Raw genomic sequence first — 17,514 nt, forward strand, 5'->3', positions numbered from 1 at the left:
ATCAATTTGTTTACAGAAATCAAGGAATTTCAATTAAACATGTCCATCCAAAGCCACAACGAAAGGCCACTGACCTTTTTTACTCGATGGCCCTTCCGGTCGCCGAGAGGGCAAGTAGGGTTCAACGCCCATACATGCATAAAAAAGACATGGTTGGAAAATGCAATGCCATCGGACCAGCAAACAACTTTATTTTTTGAATTGTTTATTTTTGTATTTTAAAAATATTATTATCATTATTATTTAATTTAAACTAATTTATTTTGATATTTTTAAATTGTTTAGATAGGTTGGTGTTGAAAATAAGTTTTTAAAAATAAAAAATATTATTTTAATATATTTTTAAATAAAATATACTTTAAACTTTCAAACCTCTAAAGTCTAAACTGAATTTCATTGAAAGACTAACTTTAACAAGTTATTCACTAATTTTCATTTCAGAAAAAGAAAGAAACTATTTCATCCCTTCAAAGCAAGTACAAGTCCTTGACAGTATCTTTAACTCGTGTTTATTTATTTATTTTTGTTTTATTACAGCCAAGAACAACTAAAACTCAAACACTGTTTAGAGGTAATACACTCGAAAATGTTTTTCTTTTCTTCCAGGATACAAGCTAAAAGAAACAATAGAGGTGATTTGATAACATCTCCAATTTTTTGTGTTTTTGAAAACTATTTATTTTTAATGAGAATATATGAAGGAAAAATCCTAGGAAATATGGTAATATATTATTGGTTAAAAATATAAAAAATAATACTGCTGTGTGATTTAATCATGACAATGGAGTCGTGGCAACACGACTATAAAATGCATGGCAGCAGTGGTGAGGATGACAAGGTGATAATTGGTATATCGCTAAAAATAATGATAAAGGTTACGGTATATCACAATAATAATGACTGTGATGAAGAAGTTGAATAAAATGACGATTACGTTAATCAGGACGGTACTAATATAGGCGAAGAAGCGAAATGGAAAGGGAGATTATGTTAATTAAAATGGGAATTGAAAATTAGTGATAACGTAATGATATATTGATAGCGGATAAAAAAGAAAAATTAAAAATTAAAAACCACTTTCTATTATAATTTTTTAAATATTTTATTTTTTAAAAATAACCATAAAAAATAATCACAACAATGCAAGAAAATACATTTCTATTTTTAAAAAAAAAAACAAAAAATCAAAGCAATACCTAACAAAACATTAAAAAAAAAAAAGACTCCTTCGAGAAATCAAGTACGAAGCCCAAGCCCAGTAAAATTGGGTCTCTACAAAGCAAAGCAATTAAAATAAGAAGGGAGAAATTTCGCCGCCTCTCAGCCACTTCCTCCTGAATTGTTAGCCCTCCTGCTAAAACCTCAGCCTCTCTCTTTCTCTCTCTAAAACCCTTCCCCTCCCCTCCCCTCCCTCTCTCTCCACATTTCCACTAACATATAGTTGCACACGCTCACCACCACCAACAATATACCCACGTGTGTATCTGCTTGTTGATATAGAGCTACGATTTATTCAAGCTTTTTTCGTCACTTAATTGGTAATAATAAGAATCAATGAAGTTCGAGTCTTTTTGTGTTCTGGTTCCTTTACTTTGCATTTTGCATGTTTTTCCACGAACCCCTTTTCTTTTACTGGTCGTGATTTGTTTGATATTTCTGTGTGTAGAATTAGTGCTTAGAGGGCAAAGTTTTGATTTCTGGTCACGGAATTTGATTATTTTAATTCTTAATGTAACCTGAAATCTGTGGTATGTATTATCGGGCTGTGAATTAATTGATTTTTATGTTTATCGACACGGGGGTGGGATTGTGGCGTTTCTTAAAACCGGTCTCACAGTTTTAATCTGAAAGTGAAAATAGAATCATCAAAGTGAGTTGATGCCACAGGATTAAAGTTTGTTTACGAGTGTCTGTTGCTTCTGCGATAGACACTGTAACTTAATGGCTGCTTTAGTTTATTTTTTAATGATTTAAACTTGAAATTGCCTTTTGGCTTCTAAGCTACAAGGTTTGAAACTGATCGAGTGCATCTCTGTTGAGTTGGTAGTCTTGTTCTCTGGCTCTACATCAGAAGCTTTCCAAGATAAGCAAGTGGGGGAACATTGAAAGTCTCACATCACTGTTTTCTAAATGAAATATGCATTCATTTATATGCCAGAGTAATTACAGATGCACACACACAGACATATCAATGAATGACTGCATTCTCTTGTGGGTATTCTGGTTCTTTGATATACTGATAGTGTTTCCAGTTATCGCTGAACTGGATAGTTTCTTTTTGAAAGCTAGTGAACCCTGTGAAAGATCTAGGAGGTGAGAATGGCTGGGAAATCTAATAAAGGGAGGAACAGGAGAGGATCCAATAGCACAACAAATTCCTCAGAGCCAACAGCGTCATCTGATGCTCCTGTGAAAGATGACATAATCGCTTCTGAAGCTGCTTCAGAAGTTGGTGTAGCTATTGTTAATGGAGAACCAGCTGGGGGTGAACCTGCTAATGGCACCTCAGAGATAAAGGAGTCTGGAACAGCAAATTCTACGAGTGAAGCAAAGCAAGGTTGCCTTCATGATAGTTATTTTTTGCTTTCCAAAATCTCATTGCTTTCCACCAACAGCTTGGTTTTGTAACATTACTATTTATGTGCCAACCCAACTTAGCAAAATGACCATGCCAATCATTTGTTGAACTTGAACTTAATTAAATGCTGCATTGCTGGTTTGTAATCTGTCTTTTGTTTTGTCACACCTCTCATGTTGTGTTTTCCCTGTGAGCGCAGGTGATCTTCATCTTTACCCCGTCTCTGTCAAAACACAAAGTAGCGAGAAGCTTGAGTTACAAGTGAGCTAAGTTGTTCATTAAAATAATGTTATTGTTTGACAATTTCAATGGGAATGATGCTTGTGCATTTGATTTACCCTCACAGTACCTTTTTTTCTGTCCCCATTCTGCAACACAAGGTTTTTTTTGTCAACAAACTAATTACCTCTAGTTTTAAACATGCTCTTTCTCTTGGCACACCGTTTGCTTATTCATGTCAATCAAATGATAAATAATAAACAATCGCAGTTGAACCCAGGAGATTCCGTCATGGATGTAAGACAATTCCTTCTTGATGCTCCCGAAACATGTTTCTTTACATGCTATGACTTGTTGCTGCACACAAAGGATGGTTCAACTCTTCAACTAGAAGATTATAATGAAATATCTGAAGTAGCTGACATTACTTCTGGTGGTTGCTCCTTGGAGATGGTTGCTGGTCTGATAGCTTTGCTTGTTCTTTTGGTAGTAGAGATCCATTTATGGACATTTCTAACATGGAAACTTTATTGGCAGCACCTTATGATGAGAGATCGATCAGGGCTCATGTTCACCGCACAAGAGAATTGCTTTCACTTTCTACACTTCATGCTTCATTATCAACGTCCCTTGCTTTAGAGTATGAAAAAGCACAAAACAAAGCTCTAGGTTCAGGTGGCTTGTGAAATTCATCCTACAATCATTCTCCTTTAATTATATATGAAGTCATTCTAGCACTTCATTTAATGCCAAAGGTGTTTATACAGTGCATTTCACTTTAATGTAGATAGTGGAAAAACTGAGGTCCCTGAGCTTGATGGGATGGGATTTATGGAGGATGTTGCAGGTTCGGTTGGTAAATTGTTGTCATTCCCAGCAAAGGAGATCATGTGTGTGGACAGTATTATATTTTCATCCTTCAATCCTCCCCCAAGCCATAGAAGGTTTGGCCCTCTCACGCTTTCTCGTCTTTGACTATTGTGCAAATAATTTGACATTTCCCTTGGAATTTGTTTTGGCAAAATAATGTTTTCTTGGTTGCCTCTCCAGGCTCGTTGGGGATTTGATTTATTTGGATGTAATAACATTGGAGGGTAACAAATATTGTATTACTGGCACCACAAAGATGTTCTATGTCAATTCAAGCACAGGGAATGTCCTTGACCCAAGGCCAAGTAAAGCTACCTCTGAAGCAACTACCCTTGTTGGACTCCTGCAGAGAATCAGTCCCAAGTTCAAAAAAGGTAAAAGGATGTGATTGAGAATTTATGGTTTATTGAGGCTTGAAGTAGACTTCTTAGTGCTGACTTTTGAATTTTATTTTCCCCCACGTGTTCCTGTTTTGAAGCTCTTCGTGAAATTTTGGAGCATAAGGGCACTGCACACCCTTTTGAAAATGTTCAATCTCTCCTGCCACCTTGTTCATGGCTAGGATTATATCCAGTTCCTGGTAAGTGTAACTTTGAATATTCGTGCAATTTATTCCTTGTGAAGTTGTGAAACCTTGCTGTGTTAACTTGAATGAACTCTTTTTCCTTGCAATTTCTAGAGTAAATCAAAAAGTATTTTGGCTTCTTTGAGAAAAGGCTTGAGCTGTAATTCTAATTTTGATTAGATTTTTTTTTCGTTGCTCACTCTCAAAGTTGTCCAGTGCCATCCAAGCTTCAAACTCGTCCTTCATTTATATCATTCTTTTGTTCATTTAGTAACGCAGTCCACCCATCATAGGTATCAAGGAAGTTTATGTTAACATTTTTCAAGTGAAGTAACTTTACAGTATGTTTATTTCTCTAAGTTGTGAATTAATCCATCTCTCATCATTGCTGGTGAGAAATCTGGAATTCAAGCTTTAGTAATTTTTGATGAGGCATCTGATTTGGGAGTGGACTGGGATATTCAGTATTCCATTATTCCTAGATGGCTTACTCGATTAATGACTGGGTGAAACAAAGGAATGCTCATGCTCCGTCAATTAAGTATTACCAGGGCCCCCCTTTTTTTTTTTTTGGGGGGGGGGGGTGGTTTGGTGTTATGGTGGTGTGGCTACATTGAAAACATTGCAGTGCAAGATGTGGGAGGGATAATTTGAGAACAGAGAGATGAGAAGAGACAATTGAAGAGAAAAAAATTGAAAGGAGGAATTTTAGTTCAAGGAGAAGAGAGCTTTTCTTCAGAGTCTGATCAGTTTTCACCCACTTGGGAGCCATCCTGTTTTACAGCAACAAGTCTTTTCAAGCTTAACAGAATTAACAACCAAAAGGAATCAGATAAAATCAACCTTGCCCTGTATCTCCTTACACTTCTTTTATCAGTCTTTATTTGTTATTCATACCATAATTTTTAGATAATGCTTTTCTTAATAGATTAAATTTGGAAAAAAATTACTTATTTAGGTCCCATGTGATTTTGTCTTCTTTCAGGCCTGAAATGTAAGAACAGTCTGCTACAACTAGTTGATTGTTCTGGAAAAGTTTTTGTTTCGAGAAGATAATTAGAACTTCATTTAGTGGTGAAATTTTATAATAAATATATTGACATGTGCTACTAAAATGAAGATCAAAACCAAACAAAGAAAATGGTTTTGAAGTACCAATTTAAGGCACTGCAGCATGTTATAGATAGCATGGAAGAAATATGCACCTTTATGAATCGGCTACTATCCATAAGAATGACAAATCTGTGGAACTTAGAGGTTTGTTTTGACATTTCACCCTTATGAGATTCATGTTTTTTTGTCAGATCACAGACGCGATGCAGCCAGAGCAGAGGATGCACTGACTCTTTCATATGGTAGTGAGCTGATTGGCATGCAAAGAGATTGGAATGAGGAGTTGCAATCCTGTCGAGACTTTCCCCATTCAACTCCTCAGGAAAGGTATATTTGTCATCTGTGCTAGCAACTTTATAAAGTCATGCTTGTTATGTGCTGTTTGGTTTCTTCAATGTACAATTCCTTTATATAATTTCATCCCCTATCCCTTATCAGGAATTTTTTGTTGCAGGATTTTGCGTGATAGGGCTCTCTACAAAGTAACTTCGGACTTTGTTGATGCAGCAGTTAAAGGTGCTATTGGAGTCATCAACAGATGTATTCCCCCCATAAATCCAACTGATCCAGAGTGCTTTCATATGTTAGTGGGACCTTTTAAAATTCTGAATTTCTATTTCATCCTCATGAGAAGTCCATGCTATTTTTCTTTGGTTGAGCATTGCATGATATAATTCTGCATTGTATTTTAATGGTGATGGGCTATGCTAGCCAAAATGCTATTTCTTTGAGAGGTTTGTGATCATCATTAAACCTTTTCATAATAGCTTGTTCTTGTTTATTCTTATTCTAGGTATGTTCACAACAATATATTCTTCATTTTTGCTGTGGACATGGACCTTGAACAGCTCTCCAAGAAATGTAATTCAGATACGAGTTCAAAGACAGAGAACACTAGTTCTTCATTTAATTCATCTGAAAAGGTCACCAGCGATTTGCATGGGGATGGTGGAATTTCAAATGGGGTGAAATCTGATGGATCAACCATTGAAGTGGTGGAATTGCATCCCGAGTTATCTTCTGAGCCGCAGTTGGCTGAGAGTGAACAAGCTACGTATGCTTCGGCAAACAATGATCTGAAAGGCACCAAAGCATACCAGGAAGCTGATGTTCCTGGTTTATATAATCTTGCCATGGCCATAATTGATTACAGGGGTCACAGAGTGGTAGCCCAGGTGTGTATCATAGATGCGATTCTCACTCACCCTCACCCTCATCCTTATGCTCACAACTGTAGCCGCATATACAGAAACACAAACTCACATGTGACGCTTTGATCTAACATGTATGCATCTAGTTATCATTGAAATTCTTTTAAAAAGGAATGCAATTTTAGGCAAATTGCCCGTTTTTGTTGCTCGGCAAAATTGGTAGTCTCCTTTTCCTTTGTCAGCACTAGTTATTTTACAACTTTTTTTGCTAATAAAGACTGCTTATCTCTGATATCAGGAGAAAAAAGAACAATATTGCAAATCCTATTCCATGTTGTGTTCCCTATTGCATTGAACTCCTTGCCTCACTTGACAGCCAGTAGTCATTTTTGTTGTTCCTGTCCTTTCTTTCTTAGACTTATTTTTAATGTTTTTGGACATGTTATCATCCCGCTCTTTTGAATTTTGTTGTAGAGTGTCTTACCTGGCATTCTTCAAGGGGATAAATCAGATTCTCTTCTATATGGTTCTGTTGATAATGGAAAGAAAATATGCCGGAATGAAGATTTTCATTCTAAGGTGAGAAAGAATTTAAGTTATCATGTTATGGGTTGATGGTGATGCAAACATTAATTGAGAATATCTTATATTCAAGGTAGATAGTTTTGTTAATTTTTATTAATATAAACATCAGTATGTTCTTAGATGTGTATATGAGACACTTATTCATTAAGTACTGATCTTTGTGTGTCTCAGGTAGTGGAAGCTGCTAAACGCCTTCATCTAAAGGAACACACTGTCCTAGATGGATCTGGGGATGCTTTCAAATTAGCTGCACCAGTGGAATGCAAGGGCATTGTGGGTAGTGATGACAGGTGAGGTGATTGTTTTATTGGGTTATTATCTTTTTAAGTTCTCTTCACTCTTATCATTTTGTAGCCCTTTCTCTTTGTCATCTCTATTGCCTTTGTTTGTTATAGTATACTTAGGCTTGACACTTATATGGTGACTGGCATCAGTCTGAGAACTAACTGCCTTACTTGACTGCTGATCATTCTGTAGTTGTTTTCTTTTCTCACTAAAACATGAAATGAAAATCAAAGAAATAAATCAGCATCTGCATTACTGTATACTTCTGTATATTTAATTGACTTACAGCATCAAACTGCTGTTGGTGTGGAGTTAGGCAGTATGACATTATTAACATCCCCATAGTATTTAATCCATGCCATTCTTCACCATGTTATTATATGGGTCTTTTGTTTCTTCTATCCAGGCATTATCTACTAGACTTGATGAGAGCAACTCCTCGTGATGCAAACTATACTGGACCTGGCTCGCGGTTTTGCATATTGAGACCAGAATTAATTTCTGCCTTCTGTCAGGTATGTTCTTATGGAAAAAATTATGTAATCTTGGGCTTGTTTGCTCATGTTCTTTATTTTTTATTGGAGAAGGCTGAAGCTGTGGCAAGATTGAAGAGTAGACCAAAATCCGAGAGAGGGGCTCACGTGGCTGCAGATTCTACAGAAGTTGCTGCTGGTGATGAGCAAGTTAAACCTGAGGAAGCTGCAGCTTCCATCAACAATCAAGTAAGCATTATTTGCTAACCTTTTTTCTCACTTCCGGCTCCATGCTTAAGCTAGCATAAATTGCACTCCATGAGGTTCATGGGATTGAAAAGTGTGCACGTGTGGAGTAATCTGGAGGGTTCCTGTGCAATTGAAATGTTTGTTTTTATTATGGTTGGAAATGCTGCAACATGGCATGATTGTGCCTGAGTGTGGAAATTCTCTTATTATATCTGAATCAATACATGGTTACAGTAATATGTTCAATTAGGTAACATATGGTTACAGATTTCTTTGAAGGGCAAGTGTAAACTAAATTTTGCAATAAATGCCAAGTGATTTATTGTGATATGTATGCAAACATAACTTTCCAACAATTGTGTGAGCAACCATTTGAATCATGTGGCTCTTTGCATTGGTCACAGGAGATTGCTAAAGAAGGGAAAGCTGACACTGTAGAAGAAAGTGCTCCTGCTCTTGCTGGAAGCTCTGAATCTTGTGAAGAAATACTTTTTAACCCCAATGTTTTTACCGAGTTCAAGTTGTCTGGTGATCCGGAGGTGAACATCTAACCTTTCAGCATTCTTTTTGTAAATCTCATTAAAGTATCCATTTGAATTTGCTCGGTTTCTGAGTTGTGAACAAATATCTTGGTTACCAATCATGGCCCAAAAGCTGTTGCGGTAGCGACACAGTAACACCAACCAGCTAGGAGTTCATAGTTCTATTTTCATTTCCATTTATCAGGAGATTGCAGCAGATGAAGAAAATGTGAAGAAAGTGGGTTCATATCTTGCAAATACTGTGCTTCCAAAGTTCATCCAAGATCTTTGCACACTTGAAGTCTCACCCATGGATGGACAGACTCTTACTGAAGCACTACACGCTCATGGAATTAATGTTCGCTACATGGGAAAGGTAAGCATATACGTTTATTTAATGCTCTCGGGCAATTTGAGGCGCTAAGATTCCAGCACAATTATTTTGTTAACTGACAAGTTTTGAAGTTCAACTTAAATTAGTGATCATGGAAGCCATTCTTGTCTCTTATTTAATATGTGTTCTGTTGGGTAGCATTTGACACAAATTGATGATTTCTTTAGGTAGCTGAAGGGATAAAACACTTACCTCATCTATGGGATCTTTGTTCCAATGAGATTGTTGTCCGGTCTGCAAAGCACATCCTCAAGGTGATCAACTTTAACTGACCTCCTTAAATGCCACAGATTGCTTTGGAAATTTCTTACATTTCTTTGTTCTATTTTTCTAGTAACTTTTGAAGGTCTTTAAATTACTACAATACAGATTACATGTGCATGTTGACAGCATTTTCTGTTGTGTCTTGGCAAATGGGCTGCCCAGTTTCCTTAGAGAGGCATTTTGTACTTCTCTGAAGTGTTTTTTAGGATTTTATTGTTCCAGTTAAGCACTAGTTAGATGATAACTGAAACTTCTAATCATGGAATTATTTAGTCTGTCCAGGTCAGGCATCTAACCTTCAAGTGATTAAGTTGCCTGTGCAAACCTGTTTGGGACTGAAGTAGCTTTGGCACATTCTTTTCTAATGAATTATATTTGCGTCCGCCATTAATTGGTGATAGATCTTTGATGCAAATTGTGGAACAATGCTATATGTACTGAAGAACACAGCCTGGATGCATTCCAAAAAAATAAATAAAAATACCAACTATTAGATCATTGGAGGGTTCACTGATTTAATGGCTGAATTTTTTCACTCCAATTTGAGGATTCTCCGGTAGACTGGGCATATTCTTAATTGCATCTCTTTGGATATTCAAATTTAACTTCACTTTTCTAGTTATGGGGATTAGTGGCTGGTTTGGTGCTATCAATTTTATCATGCATGGGAAAGTGCAACCAGTTCTTATTGTGTGTAATCATAATAAGAACTTCTGATTTTTTTTTATTGGCATTTGCAGAGGGTGCTTAATATGAAAAAGTGCATGCGCACCCAGACAAATATATTGTCCTTTAAACTTTTGCGTCTGGTACTAAGTAATTGTCTTTCTCCCACCATTTTTCTGGTGATGCAGGATCTTCTCAGGGATACAGATGATAATGATCTAGGGCCAGCAATTTCTCATTTTTTCAACTGTTTCTTTGGAACTTGTCAAGCTGTTGGCATAAAAGTTTCAGCTAATGGTCCGCATTCAAGAGCAGCAAAGAAAGTATGTCCACAAAAGATTAATAGTCATAGTTTTTTGGTTACTGTATTATGCATTATATTTGGTTCTAAGATGTTATCAGCCACTTCTCAAGGTCCCATGTGCTATGTTGACCATACCATGTCTCAGATTTGACAGGTCAAATCTCACGGAGAGGAAGAGTTGTCTAAAAGTTGAAATATGTTTAATGCTATAGAGACTCCCTGTCATCATTGTTTATTTGACTGGTTTCTTATTTTGAAACACTTAACAGGAACAATCTGGCAATCAGTCTTCAGGAAAATCCTCTAGGGGACAAACAAGGTGGAAAGGAGCATTTGCAAGAAAGAACCAATCCTCATATATGAATGTTAGCTCAGAAACTCTATGGTCTGACATTCAGGAACTTGCAGAGCTCAAATATCAGGTATCTTATACCATTATGTGGGGTATGTGCACTATAGGAATAATCAGAGATTCTCTGGAAGTTGAATTAGTCCATTTTATTACATTGCTATCTATTTGTCGTATGGGAAACATTGCTACCATATCATTTGTGTGGGGTCCCTTATTCTATTTCCTCTCTGCTAAAATAAAACATTTAAGTGATCTTCTGCACTGTAGCATATCCTGAATCTAATGTTCTTCTGTGTTTAGTTTGAGTTACCAGAGGATGCGAGGTCACAAGTGAAGAAAGTCTCGGTTATTCGAAATCTTTGCCAGAAGGTCAGCTTCAGTTCCTGTCGCATCCATTTATAGTGATATAACTGTATTTGTATTTTTGGAGTTTTTACAATGATTTTTGGTCAATGTCTTTCTCATCCTGTGATGCCTGGAGCAGTGGCCATAAATACCCATGCTACTTATTTCCTCAACCAATCTGACCATCATTTCCTTTTTACTGTTTTCTTGAAAAAAAATAAAATAAGAGCTCGTGTTTGCCTTTCTGGATGGTAATTTTAATTATATTCTGGTAGTGCAGAATATACCAATGAATTTCTTTTTGGCTTGTCGTTGACATTCTAAATTGTTAATGATTTTTCTTTTTGTGGTTTCCATAACAGATGGGCATTACCATTGCAGCTCGCAAATATGATCTCAATGCTGCAATGCCATTCCAACTGTCAGATATCTTGAATCTCCAACCCGTGGTAAAGCATTCGGTTCCTCTATGTTCAGAAGCTAAGGATATTGTGGAAACCGGAAAGGTTCAACTAGCTGAGGTATGCCCTAGACATGCTCATTAGTGATCTTACATGACCGTACCGTGTTGATCATCAAGAATTAAAAATTTGTTATTGGATAATGTTTCTTCTAGGACAGGTATAGGTTTCAGGTTCAAATTTTATTTTTGGTAAAGAAAGTATCCGCAAAATTGGAGTATCATTCATGGGTAGCACTATTTTCAAGTTGAATAGCCTTTCACGTTGGCAAGTTGCAAGTCTATCATATGATATTTGACTTTGTGGAATGTAAAAACATGTTGGAGTATATGCTATTTGTTTCTTGAACTACATTAGATGGTTATTAAGTACTGTTTCTTTCTTTTGCTTCAGGGGATGCTTAGTGAAGCCTACACGTCATTTTCCGATGCATTTTCCATTCTTCAACAGGTCTGTCATTCTTTTTTTCTTCATTCAGTTAGGAAGTGTCTGAGATACATATCTTGACCATTTTGTATCGTGTTTTAGGTGACTGGTCCAATGCATCGGGAGGTTGCCAACTGTTGTCGGTAGGCATCATAACTCAATAACCAAACTATGCTGGGTTTCTGATTCTTTTACCTAGGAACATGTAAAATTATGCTTATGTTAACTATTTCAGGTATAAATTAAAACCGCAATGTCATCTACAATAATACGACCAGCTTCTACTAATTTTTCTTGTAACAAAGCTGTTCTCTGTTAATTTCATTTGCACTTGACCTCAAATTTTCAGGTACCTGGCCATGGTTTTGTATCATGCTGGTGATATGGCTGGAGCAATCATCCAACAGCATAAGGAGTTGATCATAAATGAACGTTGCCTGGGATTAGACCACCCCGATACTGCCCACAGGCATTATTTCCTTGTCACTGTGTCCTTGACATTAAGTTCCTTTTCTTTGGTGGTGTTATTTTGCTATGCACTGACAATTGTCTGGCATAATCTGCTTTCTTAAATTCTTTGAAAATTGCTCTAATTAACAGTTGGCAACCTGTTTAAAATTTGGTAGGTTGAATTGCTGGCTCACCGTGTGTTTTGCAATTATGCAGTTATGGAAACATGGCTCTCTTTTACCATGGACTAAACCAAACAGAACTTGCACTGCGACATATGTCCCGTGCGCTGCTCTTGCTGAGTTTGTCTTCTGGGCCAGACCACCCTGATGTGGCTGCAACCTTCATTAATGTTGCAATGATGTACCAGGACATTGGAAAGATGAATACAGCTCTTCGCTATCTGCAAGAGGCATTGAAAAAGAACGAGAGGCTTTTAGGAGAGGAGCATATTCAAACTGCTGTATGCTACCATGCTCTTGCAATCGCATGTAACTGCATGGGCGCATTCAAGCTATCACACCAGGCATGTTTTTGCATGACATCTCTTTAGCATTAATTTATTCTGATATAAAGGAAATACACATTACTGAATTAGCTTTTTCTTGTGCACAGCATGAGAAGAAAACCTATGACATACTTGTCAAACAGCTTGGTGAGGAGGACTCAAGGACTCGAGACTCTGAAAACTGGATGAAGACATTTAAGATGCGAGAACTGCAGGTAGATGCATAGTGTTACAAAAATGTTCTCATTTTTCTGTCTCTCAAGTTTTCTGAATTTCTAATTTTTCTTTTACTGATGAATGCACAGAAGCAGAAAGGTCAGGCATTGAATGCAGCTTCTGCTCAAAAGGCGATTGATATATTGAAGGCAAGTGTTATTTACTTTTTCTTTGATTAAATCTGATGAGATGATTAATTGATATATGGATATGGGCATTTTGTCATTCTTTGCTTGTGGAAATGGTTCCCTATAACAATGCAGGCATTAAGCATGCCCAAGTAGTTGTACTGAAAAACCTTGTGTGTTCTTTCATCGTTCTTTGTTTTTCTGATGCATCTCTAATTACATGAATAAATTTAATTAACTAGATGTAACTGTCTGTAAATAAGGCATGTCCAAGTATATGTTGCTGAAGTCTCTTACGTAACTGTCTGCTGGTGTCTATAGATGATCGGATTTTCTGACATTGATTTGTGTGGCAGGCTAATCCTGACCTGTTGCATGCATTCCAAGCTGCTGCAGTTGCTGGAGGATCTGGATCTGGGAGTTCCAGTGGTTCCATGAACAAATCCCTTAATGCAGCAATTGTTGGCGAGACACTTCCACGGGGAAGGGGAGTAGATGAACGAGCTGCTCGTGCAGCAGCAGAAGTTAGGAAGAAAGCAGCTGCTAGGGGGCTCTTGACTCGTCCACTTGGTGTTCCTGTTCAAGCTGTGCCACCTCTCACTCAGCTCCTCAACATCATTAATTCAGGGGCAACTCCAGATACAGTCAACAACGAGGAAGCAGCAGGTGGAGTGAAGGAAACTAATGGACAATCTTCTAATGACCCGGTAGATACTCAAAAAGACCAAACATCAGGGCAAGGTCAGGCTCCTGTTGGATTGGGCAAAGGCTTAACATCATTAGATGCCAAGAAACAGAAAGCCAAAGCCAAAGTTGCAGCTTAAAGTTTAGAGGCAGAGATTGGATTGATTGGTAGCAAGGCTTAAACTTCTTGCCATCTGTGGGAGAGGCAGCATTTCTTAATGAATTTCAGTGGTGACCAGCCATCTACTACTCTTTAAGAAACAGGAGGTACTGAGGCGTGCCAAAACCATCTGTATTCCTCTATTTCCCCAGTAAGCAAGCTCTTAGATATAATCGAGGTAGCGCGCATGGGTATCGTGAGGTGTGTGACATGTTCTCATGTAGGCGCACCAAATAAATTGGCGATTAATTTTCGAGCCAGTTAGTTCTGTAACTTGAACTCAAAATTAGTTTTGTAGTTGATTTTGTAGGCATTTTTGTTTTGATTCAGTTCTTGAATTCTTTTTTTTTTTTTTTTGATATTTTAAATTTATGTTGTTCTCAAAGGTGGCTTCCTATTGGCTCCTTTGTTTTGTAAGGGACGAGGGATTGCTACTGATTTTACATGTCAGTGAATATTTTTTCTTTCGCTTTAGTAGCCTTTTAATGGAAATTAACAGAGGCCATCGCTGTTGCTGCACTGAAATATTGAAAGATTAATAGCCTGCAACGAATTTTTTTTATGACATGCATGCATATATAATTATTTTCATAATTACTGTGACTTTTCCCAAGTAATTTGAAACTTCAAGATCAACTGAAAGTATTAAAATTTAACAGATGCTCCGTTTTGCTTCGGAAAAATTCCTTGCAAAATCTTGCTAACATGCTGGACAACACTATCCTTTCCAAATTATCATATAATAAATATTATTGAGAGAATAGGAAAAAAACTAAAATGTTAAAATGACTGTAGAAGAAGTTAAAGAAATGGAAAATAAATGATAGACAAATCAACAATAATATTCATTTGAGCAAGAGAAAACAACTCAAATCACGTGTGTAACGCATGGCATACCTAAACCTGGTATTTACACCCTTGAGTTTTCGATGTAAGATGAAATAATAGAAAGATTTAACATGACCATATAATATTAAATCAAAATCCAACTCTCTTCTCTACAATGCTACAAGCAAAAGATGTTGGGTGGGAAGTGTTCTCGTGCTAGGGAGCGGTGTCAGACTTTTGTCAAACGTGATGGGTTCGTTGAAACCTTTGCAAACTGCCAGCGGGTAACATCCAGCTGAATTGAATTGGACGCAGGCAACTGCTAGCAAGGGCATGGGCTCGTTTTACCACCCCACCAGGCTGGCGATGCACTAAGGTGCCCTCATGCAATATATCATCGGCTCTGAAGGCAGTTTCTCTGATAACTCAGGCAACGCCCCTCGTATTGGAATTTCTCCCACTTCTCTTCTAATAAAAGATCCATCCTCTCATGGCTAGCTATCAGGCAAAACATGCGAAGAGCACCAGATGAAAATTCCAATAACTGGTTTTTAGCTGTTCTTCGAGATTTTTCTTTTCCTAGGCCTAGAATTGATGAATGATAATTAAGAAAGGGAACGCAGAGTAGTTTAGCAAAAGTCCTCAGCAATTCTTTGGAAAACTAAGGTAAAAAATAACGATTCGAATTCTAACTTTTTTTAGTTCATAAATATAACATTTTTAATGATAATTTTTAAATTGAACAGAAAAAAATAAATATATTATCACAAATATAAGATATTAAAATAACTATTATAATTATAACTTTGATTCTTTATGAAAATAGTAATAATAACGTTTTTTTTCCGGTGAATAAATTCTTCTTCATTCTCAACAAATAAACATTTTTTTTTTAATTTTTATATATAAAAAAAGTGAAGAATGCTTTATATAAGAAAAAGGAGCTTTTCTGTAACACAGAAAAACCTCTCATTACAAACAGATAACCCATTTAATCTCCTAATGAAGCCAGGATCAAATTATCCCAACAGCTGAATCTTATCACTTACCATGCAGAAGAGCAAGCAAAGATGCATTAACAGAGCATAAAAATGGGTTCCCTAACAACGAATAGCAAAAATAATAGGCAACGTGCAATCTATGATCAGACAAACCAGTCCTGTTATATCCACCACCAAACCCACACAACGTGCAATCTATGATCGATGAAGGTGTGTTCCATTTCTTATTGAATTGCGAAAAAGTTGAAATTAGTAAGTGGGAAATAATTCAAGAATTAAACCTCTTGGAGAACGTGCAGCTGATGATAACGCATTTTCCAAACGGGAAAAAAATAACCTTCATTTTCTCAAGACGATATCCGTCAGAACAAACGAGTTTCTAACACAGATAAAGTAAACGGGGAGTAGAACACTCTTAAGCAGTGTTTTAAAACCCGGACCGGCCCGGCAGGTCGACCCGGGACCCGGCTGACCTGGGCCTGGGACCGGTCCGGGTGGAGGCAAAAACCCGCTCGGGAGTTGGCCTGGTGAAACCCGGCCGACCCGGAGGGTCTACCCGGGACCTGGTCCACCCGGTCAAACCCGGCTGAGATCGGTCTATTTTTTTTTTATACTGATAGATGTTAAACGACGAAGAACAATGAAGCAGAATTGGGCATATTGATCACAGAGCAAACCTAATTAACAAAAAGATCAATTTCAATTGATGAGGAGTTGAGCAGAGCAGAAGACGTCTTGATCATTGTTGTTTCACTATGAGAAAGGTTGGACTCTTGTTTCTGTTCACGAATCTTCTTCTTTCACTCTTTTTTTTTTATTTATTCTTAGCCGTGTTTTGAACTTGCAGTTCTGGCATCATTTGGTTGTTCGTTGAATCAGTCGTTTTGATTCATTCGCAGCCCAGTCATCTTAACCTCAAGTATGTTTCTCTTTTCTTTTCTTTTCTGCAGTATAATAAATCTTCTGCTATTAGGAAGTGTCGAAAATGAATGAGGAAACTAGTTTTGTTCGATGCATTTGCTTCTAGAACTGTTATAGCCAGAGATTGAAACTATTTTGTTCTAAGAATTGTTATAGCCAGAGATTGAAGCTGTTGTAAGAATTATTGATTATGGTTAAAATATTTCATCTTCTCATTTGTTTCTCACAAGAAGCAAACTTAAATGCTGGGAAGTAATTTTTGTTGGAACTTCTTGTGTAATCTCTTATTTCGATGATGAGCTCGTGTCAATTACAGCACATGCATAGAAGTATTCTTACTGAGAGTATATGCTATTGTAATGTTTTCACATAGACTCCCCTGGTTTTGAGCTAATTCACTTATATATCTTGGACCATAGCCATAAATGAAAGGTTCTTCCAGTTCAAAAAAATTAACCATGAAGCTCGACGCTATATTTTTTAGACAGAAGGATGGCCAAGTAAACTCCTATACTATGTACCTATGGAATAATACAAGGAAAGGATGTCTATGTATTTTGATGTCTTATATTACTTGACTAACTCTTGCTTATCTCATTATTTGTTTTTACTTTTTGCTAATGATTCCACACATTTCTAATACTGGTGTGGTTTATGAGTTCAAGGTTCTTATTTGTTGCTGCTAACTTTTATATACTTGCCTAGTCATTAAAAATAAAATGTAATGATTTGCATGTACAGAATGGAGACATTAAAAAGGCATCTTCTGTTTTTTGGTCAAGAGGCATTACAAGAAC

General features: G+C 36.9%; 1 protein-coding gene and 1 long non-coding RNA gene across 3 annotated transcripts; both read left to right on the forward strand.

The window, feature by feature from the left end:
* Positions 1-1,318: 1,318 nt before the first annotated feature.
* Positions 1,319-14,492, forward strand: LOC105113055 (clustered mitochondria protein). 2 transcript variants are annotated; one of them, XM_011009055.1, is made up of 29 exons: positions 1,319-1,538; positions 2,286-2,557; positions 2,778-2,839; positions 3,068-3,257; positions 3,335-3,472; positions 3,585-3,741; positions 3,848-4,041; positions 4,146-4,247; positions 5,537-5,672; positions 5,800-5,928; positions 6,139-6,520; positions 6,971-7,075; positions 7,253-7,371; positions 7,773-7,881; positions 7,954-8,088; positions 8,493-8,627; positions 8,815-8,985; positions 9,171-9,257; positions 10,122-10,256; positions 10,507-10,659; positions 10,890-10,958; positions 11,297-11,455; positions 11,789-11,845; positions 11,924-11,964; positions 12,171-12,290; positions 12,488-12,797; positions 12,887-12,994; positions 13,085-13,144; positions 13,480-14,492. In XM_011009055.1, the coding sequence occupies exons 2-29, from the start codon at positions 2,320-2,322 to the stop codon at positions 13,945-13,947; spliced, it is 4,269 nt and encodes a 1,422-aa protein (XP_011007357.1). In that variant the 5' UTR covers positions 1,319-1,538; positions 2,286-2,319; the 3' UTR covers positions 13,948-14,492. The 2 variants fall into 2 exon arrangements, with proteins under 2 accessions (XP_011007357.1, XP_011007356.1); XM_011009054.1 differs by having other exon boundaries at positions 2,311-2,557.
* A 63-nt stretch (positions 14,493-14,555) lies between these two features.
* LOC105113054 (uncharacterized) lies at positions 14,556-16,927 on the forward strand. The gene is made up of 3 exons (XR_839878.1): positions 14,556-14,566; positions 16,217-16,560; positions 16,644-16,927. It is a non-coding gene; the product is annotated as an uncharacterized LOC105113054 (long non-coding RNA).
* The last annotated feature ends 587 nt before the right edge of the window (positions 16,928-17,514 follow it).

The sequence above is a fragment of the Populus euphratica genome, unplaced genomic scaffold (genome assembly GCF_000495115.2).
Source record: "Populus euphratica unplaced genomic scaffold, PopEup_1.0 scaffold385.1, whole genome shotgun sequence".
Lineage (NCBI taxonomy): Eukaryota > Viridiplantae > Streptophyta > Magnoliopsida > Malpighiales > Salicaceae > Populus > Populus euphratica.